The following is a 14411-nucleotide window of genomic DNA, read 5'->3' as shown; positions in this document are numbered from 1 at the left end:
AACTTTCACTAAGTTCAATCTCCATTTCATTTTCGTGTCCGGATTGGCCAGGTGGTTAAGGCACTCGACTCGTCATTTGCGGGTTCGAATCTCTCTCACACCAAACATGCTTGCCCTTTCAGTCGTGGGGGCGTTATAATATCACGATTAATCCCACCAATTTTTGGTAAAAGAGTAGCCCAAGCGTTGGCGGTGGATGGTGATGACTAGCTGCTTTCCGTCTAATCTCACACGGCTAAATTAGGGACGGCTAGCGCAGATAGCCCTCGTGTAGGTTTGCGCCAAATTCAAACCATCTCCTTTTCTATGGGATTATTTTTACAAAGGAATCTTGTTAATTCTTCTAGTGTACTTGCTATTCTTTTCTGAACAAAAACAGTGTCTGTACACCTACTTAAATATACAATAGATTCTTTGCTCTGTTTTAAAATTTACAGTTTTTGATTCGAGACTAACGAGTGTTTTAGTATCAAAATGGTGTGACGTACACAAAAGTTTTGTCATAATAACAGGATACTAACAACATCGTAGCCATCTGGTGATGAGAATATCAAATGTCGGCAGTTTGTCGTTACCTCAGTTCCCGGAAGACGGCGGATCACTTACTTGAAAATCACACGCGGGATTAAGGCTGATCTATCTTTGTTTTATTCGGCATTGCGTGCGGGGGGTTGGATTTCTGTGCCACACGTCCGCTGAGCTACCTGCTGGGACGGCGACTGTGGTTACAAGCTCTAACGACATTACTGTTTATTTAAAGATCTTAAACAAACTCGTAATTAAACACAAATGCGCCAATTTGATGAGAGAAAAGTGGGAAAAATGACGAGTCGACAACTTAATCTTTCACCCTGTCACCAGACGACAAGTGTTTCAGAAGACCCTCAATAAGCCTTCGTACATAATATCGCCACCTAGGTGTTGGCTGTAGTCTTTTTCCTGCAAATTTTTATTGTTTGTTTTACTGAAGCAACTCTTAACATGAAACATTTTCTGTGTCTTAGTCTACTTGCTTCAAAGCAATAAATGTTAACATTATATAACAGCTGGCACTAGTTATGAGTGAGAAGTACTTTTTTATAATTTGATTCTTTGAAATATGTACTATGTATGTTATCAGTACATAACACGAATCTTAATTAATTTGAGCTTAGCGCGGCCGCTTAACTGTTTGTTCTTTTAGACAAAACTAACAATTTTAAGACAATATGTGTCACATGATCGTCAACAAAATAATCTGTTTTCATTCGAAGGATGAGTTGTCGAAAATACAGGATACTGTTAATGGTTGTATCGATTTTACCTATCATGAAACAATGATGTAATACGGATCAACACAAAGCAAAAACCAGCTTATAGAAGTTAGACTTAGCTAAAACCCAACTAAGCACGTCCAAACATACAGTCTAGAGTCGTATATCTGGGTTTTGAAAACATTAACACAAAGTTAATATCAGTCATCTTAGAAAACATTAAGATACACATAATTATATGTACTTTTACTAGATAGCGTTCAATTCGATATCCCTAACCAAAACACCATTTAACAAGTGGCACGTGCCAGACAACAGGCCAAGAAGCCATATACATTTTCGGGTGGCGTTTCGAACCAAACACAACTGTCTTGGTACAGTTTAGTAGCTGGAAGCCATACATAACACATCAGATACTCTTGTGGAGAAGTGCATTAAAATTAATTACTCAACTTTCCTTGCGAGTCCAAATAATGTAAGACTTTGTTAACGAGTATGCGACCAAACATTGTAAACGTGTTTTATGTGTTCATAACTTGTTCTTTCTAAAATTATCTTCTTCAAATAAACGACGGAGAGTTCGCCTGTTTTACACTGGTCACACACTACAAGTGATTTCTCCTATGAGGAATAAATACAAAAATCTAAATAAAACTTATTAAACAGCATTTTTGCTCTTAGCTTTCAGCTTATTCTGTAAATTGTGTCAATTTTACAAAGTACTGACATTATAATAATAGTTTTCAGTTTTTTGTAGTTTTTATTTTTTACAAAACAAACACGCGTATTTAAAACGTTGTTTTGTAGACAATACACACTTGAATCATGTTAGGCAAAGAATTATTTCAACATTACATTTTCGTATAAATATGCAGTAGTTACAATGAGTGATTTAGAGTTCAGACAGCAAATGAGGAGTTTGTTTTAGCCTAAAGCTCAACATTCCTGCTGTGTCCAGTGCAGGGGACGAACCATGAATTTTAACGATATAACTTGACTACTTAGTCACTGGAAGACGAGAATGAAGATAGTAAAAACTTCACTTAAGAACCTCTGAGGCAAAAACCAAGTCCACATGTGCATTAACACGAATAGATTAGTTAATTTAGGGACTTTACAAATTAATATGGAACGTAAATGTTTATTAAGAGAATTTAGTAATTTGAAAAGTTGTTTATATGTAACCTGAGATTAACTTCCATACGTGAGTTGTATTTCTTAAAATTTTAATTAAAAATATGAGTCTTCTCTGGGAAATATTGGAGCATCGTATAAAAAAAAAACCTTAAGTAAATGTTTGGAAGTGAAAATCTCGTTTTTTTTGTTTATTTTACTGCAAAAATGTTTCTTGATATTTTTTAATCAGAATATATGCGTAAATAAATCAATAGAGCGTTCCTAAAGTCATGTGATTAGTCAAACAGTGTGTAGCTGCTGACAAATCAACGTTCTACAGAGCAAACGAGTGGGCTAGACATTGAATGCTGATTGGTTCACCGTTTAAAAGTATCCCTTCGTAACAATGGACTCTCAATCTGCAAAGGCTCGTCTATGTGTATTATCAATGACGTCAACTCAACAGTATTCTGGACTGGAGACACTGAGAACACATATGTGAAGATGTGAAGTGTATCTGGCTTTTATTTCAACAACAACGTTTTCTTCGATTTAAAGAAAAAATATAACTTGGGCATGCTTTTATAGTTCGCGTGCTGCGTCAACAAGAGAATCTCTATTTATGCTTAAGGTAGGAGAGGATATTATTCGTTTCTAAACACGTAATTTTTGTTATGAATATATAATGTGGTAGAATGTAGCAAAGTTAAAGTTTAACGTTTATGTGACTTTGGGTTGTACGCAAGACAAATTATTTTATCAATTAAAAAATTACTGTTACACTTTATGGCATAATGTATGGAGTTGAAATTTATATTTTCTGGATGTTTTTCAACAGCTTGTTTCTATATTTTATTCTCACTTTTAATAAAGCATGGCATTAACCAGATAAAATATATAACCTCTGTGCGTACATATACTAAAGCCAAGGTAAACCAGTTTGTCCGTTTTTGAATTTCGCGCAAAGCTACACGAGGGCTATCTGCGCTAGCCGTCTCTAATTTAGCAGTGTAAGACTAAAGAGAAGGCAACTAGTCATCACCACCCACCACCAACTCTTGGGCTACTCTTTCACCAACGAATAGAGGGATTAACCTTCACATTATAACGTTCCCACGGCTGAAAGGGCGAACATGCTTGGTGTGACGGAGATTCGAACCCGCAACCCTCAGATTACGAGTCGAATGCTTTAACCACCTGGCCATGCCTGGCCTATGAAAACCACTTAACAATACTATTTTATCTTTATATATATATGTATTATATTAATATAAATATGTCAAATATTAACTTAGACTGTATGATATCCCACGTGCTTGAAACTTCCTTTATGTCAATCTTCAGTATGTTTAATAAATAATCATGAACCTATAAGATATCTTACAAGAGCTCACTGAAAGACCGTTAGCAACATGCCATTTGTTATGAGATGTTTTCATCACTAATTTGGACGGATTTACTAAAACACATTTGCGGATTCCTGTAGAAACTTGTATGTTGCTATTCAGCTGATGTGAAAGAGATCAATAATGTTTACCTCAGAAAGGCATTGAATTAAAAAGTAATAATAGTTGCATTTTTAGGTTTTCTGGAAGGAAAACTTTATAAGATGGAAGGATGTTACATGCCCAACAACCCTAGCTTCGGGCAAGAACCGTGGCGTACTCCTCCGAATGGTTATGTGTTTGACACGTACTCGCCGGTCGTATCACAAGGGACTGTCGGCAGAGGAAGCGGCCAGAACTTCGGATATCCAGACTTCAATGTCTCCCGATCACCTGTTGATTTCAATTTCACCAACTGCAGTTTTTCAGCAACGGATCCTGATCCAATAGCGAGCATGTTAAACTTCAACAGTTACTCTCCTCCTTATAAGTAAGTTCAAATTATCTATCGTAGAATACAGTTTTCGTAGGAAGGATATAATTTGCTGTTTACTTTTTTCATTCGTTCTGCTTTTCACTTTTGCAAGAAACCAGTAGATGAAATCACTGACACAGAAGTAAAATACACAGATAGTGCTAATATGCAGCCATTTGAATAAGCAAGAAGACATTTGGATGTTCTGTATTCTCAAGATGGCTGGTATGGGTATTAAAGCTTTAATTAAAATAAATTACACAACAACAAATGCAGAAGATCGAAACGTTGTTCTTTACTTTATTTTAATTAAAGTTTTAATACCTATACCAGCCATCTAGAGAATACATTTTTACTTCAAATGGGTTTTCCGTCGTTACGAATTTGGATATTCTATATTTTTCTTAAGACTAAAGTTCTGAAATATAGTATAATACTTTCGAATCTGGTTTGCTTATTTGTTGTTAAGCACATAGCTATACAATGGCTATCTGTACTTTGCCCACCCGTGGTATCAAAATCAGGTTTTTAGTGTTATAAGCCTTCAGACATACCACTGAATCACTTGGAGAGATGCTCGAATCTGCTCTAAACCGTTAATTTAGATAACGCATGATATATCCATTGTAGGTACTATTGTTAGTTTAGTTGTATTAAATAAGTTTTGTTTTCATTCTTTAATTGTTATTAATTCTTACATTAATTATGCATAATAAAAAGTTTAGATACAACTTTGCACAATTTTAAGGCGTCGAAAAATTGCACTGACAATTGATTTAATAAACTTTCATTGCTTACCATTTTGTTAGTTTCACATTAGGTTAAATTCATGTTTAACATTTGGCTCATATATCATTTGATGTATTCAACACTTTCGCTGTTTAGAACTTTGACGTTAGATCTAGAGCTATTTAATCATCCCATTCATTATTTAGCTAATATTATTTTGTTTACTTTGTATTTTGATCACCGTTACAAGTAAATGTTTTAAGTACGTGTTATAGCTGGTAGATCTTAATTTTTTTCAGTTACTTAGAAATCCGACCATTAGAGACGATGCTGAACTATATATATGTACTCATAAATTTCAATAGCCACTGAAATTAGTTTGAAAAAGATCTACAAATATATCTGAGCAAATTAATAAAATGCACTACAATTAAAAGAATATGCTACATGAGATCAAAAGCCAGATCTGAAAATATTAGAGAAAGAAAAGGAAGCCAACTTACTGGTTGTTTAATTTTAGTACTGTATTAGAAATTATTTTGGAGACCCATCTCTGAATGTGAATATATCTCATGAGCATATATTGAGTGGTATATAATTATCTTTGAAATTACAGACATACATCCCAAGATCCATAAATACACCCATACATTAATAAATACCAAACTTTAATGCTACGATTCCATATTGCAATGGTGAGCTGAAAATAGATTGTCACCCCCTCTATATATACTTATTTTACTAAACAAAAACTTTTTTCAAAACCATTACGTATGACGATGGTATAATATAAAATAAATAGCAAGTTTGCATTAAATGGAGGAAAATTTCGTCCAGGGAAATTGCTAAAAAAAGTTTAATATATAATATGTTGTATACTACAGCGTAGTACAGTGTATAGTAAAATATAATACAGCGCTTAATATAAAACTTCAGCTCAGGACGTTTAGTTTAGGTACTCTTACTTTCGTATATATTTAAAAATAATTATTAATAACGTAGCAACTACAGAGCTGGATAAGAAGTTACAACTAGGAGCGCTTTCGGTTTAAAAAGCCATACTTTAATATATGTATAAAAATAATATTAACTGATGATGTAAATATAGAATTTGATGCAAAATTACTATTCAGGGCACTTTAGGTTCAGGTAATCTTACTTTAGTATACTTGGAAAAGAAGCATTAATAATGAATGAAAATACGACAAGAAGTTACAACCTGTTATCAGTCAAAGTTTAAATTCATACAACTAAACACTTGAAAACAAACAACAATTTTAGTAAATTAAAAGTAAAATAATCGTTTTCCGGTAACCATGTACTATAATATTCTTCTAAGGTATTGTGAATCTAGGTTTAAGCATATACAACGTTTATCCTTGTAATTTTTCTCAAATCAAACATTCAAATTTTAGTCTTTGTAATAACTATATGGGTATCAAGAAATCTTGTTAACACGAACACTTACATCTGACATATTTCACTAACAATAGCTACCTTTCGTATAAACAAAGTTATCAATGCTTATCATCTGTAGTGTTACTAGCAAAGATTCTATTGATCTTTTAATCGTTTATTCATTGGACAAATGAAATAAATATGATAACGAAATTTTATTGCCTCTTTACACTGAGAGCAGTTCTCTGTACCCACAAGATGAACTAATTATAAACAACCTGAAGACGTAAGAGCTTCATAAAATAATATACGTTCGCTTTATATCACTCTCTATCCTCTGTCATGGAAATTAAGTTTAAAATTTATTATCACTTTTATTTTCTAAAAAAAATATAAGTTGATTTTGTGTTATGTTTGAGAATATTGGATTAGAAGGGGAACACAATGTAAATCTGAAATATAAAAACCTTAAAATACCATCACGACTAACTGTACTTATTAAACATTGGTAGATATTATACTTAGATATTGTAAACCTATTTTAACATATTTAAAAGTTGTTCTGTATAGTAAAACGATAAAACAAAATAAACAAAACCCCGCGATTGAAAATGTCCCTATTCGTAATGTCCCTCAAAAATTTCGGATTTGGCACAGATAACCGTAGACCCTTTGCGCCATAAAATTCTAATAATCAAACAAACGTTCTGGATTAGTAGTTTGCCAATGCGCCGCATAAAATAAAAGTAGCATGTCAAAGGTGGTATCTATACTATCCATTGATATAGTATTAACATACCACTACTTCATAAAGATTAATTATTGTGAAACAACCGTAATAAACCTGAGGTAATTAATAGCAAAACATAGTGAAAACATAAGATCGAAATCACATTTTTTGTCAAATTAGTTTGATCCACCAATATTAAATCGAAGAATAGTTGACCTTATCTAGTTTACCTTATCTGAAGCATGACAAGCCAAAGCATCTTGAACCTTTTTGCTAACGTTTCAAGTAGCTTCTAAATTTTACATTTATGTCAAAAAGTATTAGTAAATATCTAATTTAATATAAGAAACAGTCCTACGAGAGATGAGTATGCGTTACACGCGTTCCCCGCTGGTACAGCGGTAAGTGGTCGGATTTGCAGCGCTAAAATGAGGGATTCGATTCCCCTCGGTGGACAAAGTACATAGCCCAATGTGGTTTTGTTATAAGAAAAAAAAAAACGCGCGCGTCACACGTTTCTTTCCAAGTTTTGTATACCATTGTAGGGTGCTCACTAATGTAAGTCCCAGCAATTTACGTTGATAATTATTTTAATTGAAATTGAGACAAATAATTTTGATTAACTTAAATTCTGCTGGATGAATGAATAAACAAATGTTTATTTTATGATATGATGAAAATGTATTTGGTTATTTCGACAAAGATAATATTGACCTATGTAATAAAACTTACAATCAAAATATTAGCGAGTTTATGACCTTTCTTACACAATATTCAGACGATGATTCATTCATACCATTTACGTAACGTTTGGAAAATATCTAAGTTCTTCCCGCCTTTGAACATTTTTAAAAAATAAAACAACAGGTAACTGGTTTACCGCAAATAAATACAAAAATTTAATCTACTTAATAATAGAAAACTTTGAAATAATGCTGAAAAATTGTATTGCTAGTTCATGTGTAGAAATACAAAATACTCATTGCAGGTTTTATGCAATTTTCTTAATGAAATACGGTATCAAGAAATATATATATATATATATAAAGCTATATGTTACTGCTAATACATAATGTTAGTTTTGTTGTTTTCCAAAGTAACGATGACACATTATATAAAGTTAAATTTATAATCCATTATGATCTTGTTAAATAAAGAAAAAATAGCAAAATATGGTAAATGAGACGTTTTTTTTTTCCTTAGACACATTTAAATTGCAAACATTTTATAGAACTTACCTGCGAAAAAAGCACATCTAAACTGCAAACATTTTATAGAACTTACCTGCGAAAAAAGCACATCTAAACTGCAAACATTTTATAGTACTAACCTGTGTAAAAAACACATCTAAACTCTAAACATTTTATAGAACTAACCTTTAAAAAACATATCTAAACTATGAATATTTTATATAACTAACTTGTGTAAAAACACATCTAAACTACAGACATTTGATGCAACTAACCTGTGTAAAAAGCACACCTAAACTACGAACATTTTATAGACCTAACCCGTGTGAAAAGTACTCTTACAAACGAAAGCCGTCATTAAGCTACAGCTACTAGAACAAAAGCTCATTTATAAAGAAACTTTTTCATGAAACTGACATGATTGTTCTTACAAATAATTGGTAAATAAAGAACTTTTACAAGCAGAACTGTCTTTAAATTGAAAAGTTGCTATATAACTAGTAAAGAAAGGTCTACCAAACGAAGGACTTCTCATTGCACTGGAATACTACAATTGTTAAGTACTCATGTAATAATCTGACTTTTATTATATTATCAATGACACGTACAGAATATTATTATTTTGATAGAAGTATGATCGTGGTGTTTTATAACAAACGAAAACATACAACTGTAGTTAAGAGAAAGTTAACTGCTTTCAAAACAAAAGTTGATATTAATTTTTCAAAACTTAGAAGGCGCAATAAACAAAAGAAAATAAGAATTTCACATAGAAAATTCAAGTTTTCAAGAGTCGATATATATTAATTTCCAATAAAATATTTCATTAAATACGTTGCGTCCTTTTTGTCTGTTCCTATGCCATAAGCACCTGAACAGGCTTTTTTGAAGAAATACAATAGTTTGAATAGATTGATATAGTCCTTAAAAAATAATCCTATGAATCAACCATTAGAGGATGTCATTAGCACACTTTGTTAACCAAAATACTTGAAAGTGGCATGATTAATTACGCTATTTTGCTAGACGATGGTACACTACAGAGAAATACTTTAAGAGTTCGATGTGACACGAGTAATGCTGCTAAACCTTACCTGAAATATCTCAATTAGTCATGCATTATCTAAGATTTTACACTCAACAATCGATTTGGTTGAATATTGGATTTTTTCATGTAAACATTACCTGCATTCTTTTAACCAACCGTGTCGTATGTAAACTTCTATTCTCAATATTTGATTTGTATTAGATTTCTTCATATAAACTTCACTTATAGTTTTATAGCCAATCATGTCTTATTTAAACTTCCATTCTTAGCAAGCGATCTGGTTGTGTATTAAATCATTTCATCTAAATCTCACCTGTAATGTCTCTTTCAGCCATTTATTATCAAAACCTTTACTCTCAGCAAGCAAACTGTTTGGATATTAGAACTCTTCATATTGATGTCTTATATAAACTTCTACTATTACAAGCGATCTCTTCATAAAAAAATATATTACTTTCAAATCTTATCTTTGAACAGTACTTTAATATTAAAATAAACTTAAAACAAAGCTTTAGAACAAAGTCAAAAATTATATTTCAAGCTACTTTCAAACAATAACAGATGGTAAATCACAGGTGAAACATTAAAATGTTATTAATCTCCAAAGTTTGTACAATAGAAACTCAGTAGAAGTGGTTGGATTGAGGAAACAGTTAATTTTTATATGTCTCCCTTTTACTTTAATAACTGCAGACAGTCTTTTAAGCATTGTTGCAACATATTTAATTAAATTATCTTTGAGATTCTACTTCAAACGTCTTTACTACATTCCTATAAAGTTTTTATAGAGGTAGCTTTCCATTAATCAGGTTTTTGATCTGCCAAATCCCAGATTTTCTCTTCTAGGTTGAGATCGTGTTTTGTGAACGCCATTGTATCGCTGGAATGACTCCAACAGCTTCTTTCTTAGCAAGTGATTTCTGCATAAAGTGGATGTGTGTTTCGGGGTCATTATCTTCTTTACTAATAATACGAAAACCACTGAGTACACCATGACGGATCAGTATATGGTGATACTTGCGCTGTTCCATCATTCCATCTACAGAAAAATATCCTCGAACCATTACACTGCCATCCCCATACTTCAAGGTAGATGCTATACATTGAAATAAGTATCTTTCACCTTTCTTTGACCGGACATACAATCTACGCCTTGAACCAAACATTTCAAACTTGAATTAATCTGTCCATAACGAGTCATCAACCCTCCAGTTTTTGTATTTATTAGTAAATTTCATTTCAGTCTCTTGACAATATTTGGAGATCGAAATAAATATTTTTTAACTACTACACGATCAAATATTGTATTCTCGTTGAGTCTTCTTGATAGTTAGGCCTGGACATTTTTCTGTCATTTGGTACATAGTTGTTTATCTCTTACTTGAGATCAGTGACAGTTTTCTTTCTATTCCAAAGGCTGCATAAACAAAGATACTTAACATCAGTATCATTGCGTTTAGGTGATCTGGCTCTGCCTTTCCCATTTTAAAATTTACCTGTCTCGGTCTCACGATCCAGGATGTCCTTAACAGTGTTTGGGGAGCATTCCAAGTTGCAGCAATTTATAGGAGAGTGCAACCAGCATCACGTAAAGTTCTTATGCAAACCATCTGCTCTACTGACATTTTAGGTCGTGGTATGGCAACAAAACTTAATATATTGTATTAAACACTGTTTTTATCAACGTTTATTTGTGGAGTGCTATTAAATTAATGTATTTTAGCATATACCGTTACCATATACAAGATCCTTGATAGCTTCTATCTATATAGTTAAGGCACTGCATGGAGTACCATGACAGTTATTTCAGACCCTAAGTTTGATCAGTATGTTTATTCAAGCAAAAGACTTATGACACACTCTTGGTACAAGTATATTGGAATTCTAAAGAATGATAAGTTTTCTCACCCTGGTTCATTCAGTTGTCAATAGGGATCAGTGAAGTATTACCATAGTGTTCTAACTCTTTTCACTGTATTTCATTTATTGTATCAATTCATAAATCTTATTACCTATGTATTTCTTTTCTAGGGAATGCCCAGCAGCTAGAGAGAAAGGACCCTATGGACACGACATGGCTGATGTTCTTCTGTCCTTAAAGCATGCTGTTGTACATCCCAGTACTGGACTTTTGACATCATCTCCCGGAGCATCATCTTCTGGCGTATACCCACCATGTAGCGACCAGTTATCACCTCTGTCTCCAATATCACATTCTCACTATGGTCACGTAGGACTTAATTTTGGAGGAAGCACCCCTTCTCACGGGGTCAGCTCTCCTAACAACGTTTCCTATTCCATCTTCCCCCAGTTTCAGGTGACTAATAATAATTGCATGGGCTCGCAAAATAACATGTACTATGGAGTTGACATCTCTCCTCCTTCACCCATGGGTACAGTTGGTTGCAATGGTGTTTCCCCAGCTACCCAACCACAGGGAGGGGCTGTGTTTTCTGCGTCGATGAGTGTGAACTTATCCATGAATATGACCATGGGAGTTTCAGGGTTTGGGGATCATCAGTTTTATGGAAACCCCACTGCACCATCTCAGCCTCAAGTTCAATGGAGCGCTTCTGCAGCAACTCCCAGTCATTACGGAGTTACTCAGAATCAAACAGGTTATGGACAAATGGGTTACGCTCCTCCTTCCCCCGTGTACAACCCTCAGCCTGCTGTGGGAACTTGTACAATCACAGCTGAACTACGACCTGGTGATACCATGACTCTTCCACCGCTAGAGAAAGAATTCTCGACTAACATGTCACCGCTAAAGCCCATGAATACCTGCATCTCAGGACCTAAACACTTTGATTACGGCTTTCTGCAGCCAATAACAACAATGAAACCAAAATCGCGGGTTGTACCTGTCGTCCCTCGCACCGCTCAGTTCATTTCCCAAACCGGAGTTATGGAAGAACCGTCACCAACCTGTAGTAAGCCGAATTTGTGCCGAATATGTGGAAAGACTTACGCTCGACCAAGTACCTTAAAAACGCATATGCGCACACATTCCGGAGAACGCCCCTATAGGTGTAACACTTGCAACAAATCTTTTTCCCAAGCGGCTAACCTAACAGCGCACATCCGCACTCACAGTGGCGAAAAACCTTTCCGCTGTCCCATATGTGAACGCCAGTTTTCTCAAAGTTCTTCGGTCACCACACATATGCGCACACATTCCGGCGAAAGACCATACCGGTGTTGTATGTGTAAGAAAGCCTTTTCTGATAGTTCTACCTTAACAAAACACCTTCGTATTCATAGTGGAGAAAAACCATATCAGTGCAAACTGTGTCTTCTGAGGTTCTCCCAGTCTGGGAATCTTAATCGACACATGCGTGTTCACGCTACTACAAATTAATCCTGAAACTTTAATGCTGTTCGAATATCTCATACCACAGTTTATCAACCACTTCCATGACTATGTAAGTAATAATTAAGAAGAACTATCTCTGATATAAAGTTTTAGGATAGTTAAATAAACGGTTGAAATATCTCTACAATGTTCACTCTTGTGTTACAAACTTGCTACGAATGTTAGGAGCTGTGATGTCACGTTGGAAGAACAATGTTGAACTTAATTATAATATTTCAGTGACATAACTCATGTCTCTAGGATCAGTGACGTCACTTTCTGCCTCTAAAGTTACAAGAATTATAGAACATTTTGTAATGTTCATCGCACATTAATTTTGTTTCAGTATTTATGTATGTATTTATATATGTATAGTTCATGAAAGAATAACGTGATTGAAAATAAATAATTAATCGTCTGCCATTAAATTAAATTTTGAAATAATAAGGCATTCATTTTGAATATTTTATCGGAGTCTAGTGACTTTTAAGAACACAACAACTCTTTTGCCCTTCATATTAATGCCGGAAAAAAGTCATTCAGCTTTCGACATTACTCGAATTTTAAAGTTTGTAACCTGTTTGCATGTATGCATATCCGTGTCACATGTTTTAACCATAACTGTTACAGAAAAGTATTGTGGAGAGGTTTACCTACCCGGTTAATTTAGCAGTACTAATACATAAGTTATTGGATTCAATTCAATAGTCTACTATATAAGAGAAATTACAATGTTAGACATATTAATCATGAACGATCTTCAGGTCCAATATGTAACCAGACTTGTAAAACTGTGTTAAACAATCTTCAAGACATCTTACCAGATATAATACTGTTTCAATTTTATAAAACAGTACAACTCATTTTATGGACCGCCAAGTGTATAACGTTATGAAACTATATATTATAGTAAACCGTCAATTTTTAAAACAAATTAGACTAATCTTAAGGTTCATGATATTAACAACTCTATACAACAGTCTTAAGCGATCATTCGATTCAAAGCGGAAAGCATCGGAATGCTGTTCTGGCACTTAATTTAACAGGCGGAATAGTGTTCCGGCACTTTTTGAACCTCTTCACGATGAATAAGAAAACCTTTTAACACTAAACTACGTTCAAATTTGGCTACTCACGTGCAAATTATGTAAGTTATTATTAGTTAGCCCTTTGTAGCTCACACTTATAGTATGATAGGATCTTTTGATTAATTATTGTGATTATAACAGTCCATGGATAGAAACCATAGTTTTCAGTGTCACCAATTTGTAAACATTTTTTTAAAGTTTTATTTTTATTCCATTAGCTTATTGATTTAATTCTCAAAGTACTAAAACACTAGTATAGGTACGTTATATTTTGTTAATTCTCAAGGTACTAAAACACTAGTATAGGTACGTTATGTTTTGTTAATTCTCAAGGTGCTAAAACACTTGTATAGGTACGTTACGTTTTGTTAATTCTCAAGGTACTAAAACACTAGTATAGGTACGTTATGTTTTGTTAATTTTCAAGGTACTAAACACTTGTATAGGTACGTTATGTTTTGTTAATTTTCAAGGTACTAAACACTTGTATAGGTACGTTACGTTTTGTTAATTCTCAAGGTACTAAAACACTAGTATAGGTACGTTACGTTTTGTTAATTCTCAAGGTACTAAAACACTAGTATAGGTACGTTACGCTTTGTTAATTCTCAAGGTACTAAAACACTAGTATAGATACGTTATGT

The 14411-nt window shown here is 33.6% G+C and overlaps 1 protein-coding gene across 1 annotated transcript; it reads left to right on the top strand.

Annotated features, from left to right (window-relative positions):
• Nucleotides 1-2854: 2854 nt before the first annotated feature.
• Nucleotides 2855-13064, top strand: LOC143228050 (uncharacterized). The gene is made up of 3 exons (XM_076459390.1): nucleotides 2855-3000; nucleotides 3953-4244; nucleotides 11356-13064. Exons 2-3 carry the CDS (start codon nucleotides 3979-3981, stop codon nucleotides 12683-12685), a joined length of 1596 nt encoding a protein of 531 aa, XP_076315505.1. The 5' UTR covers nucleotides 2855-3000; nucleotides 3953-3978; the 3' UTR covers nucleotides 12686-13064.
• The last annotated feature ends 1347 nt before the right edge of the window (nucleotides 13065-14411 follow it).

Source organism: Tachypleus tridentatus, chromosome 10, assembly GCF_004210375.1.
Source record: "Tachypleus tridentatus isolate NWPU-2018 chromosome 10, ASM421037v1, whole genome shotgun sequence".
In the NCBI taxonomy this organism is placed as follows: Eukaryota; Metazoa; Arthropoda; class Merostomata; order Xiphosura; family Limulidae; genus Tachypleus; species Tachypleus tridentatus.
The sequence above is the reverse complement of the archived record's forward strand: the minus strand, read 5'-3'. Positions and strand labels throughout refer to the sequence as shown.

Bases quoted from the DNA above. Each gene is read 5' to 3' on its own strand.
- LOC143228050 (XM_076459390.1), top strand. From the start codon at position 3,979: ATGGAAGGATGTTACATGCCCAACAACCCTAGCTTCGGGCAAGAACCG. The intron at 4,245-11,355 runs GTAAGTTCAAAT...TTTCTTTTCTAG, and splicing joins AGTTACTCTCCTCCTTATAA to GGAATGCCCAGCAGCTAGAG.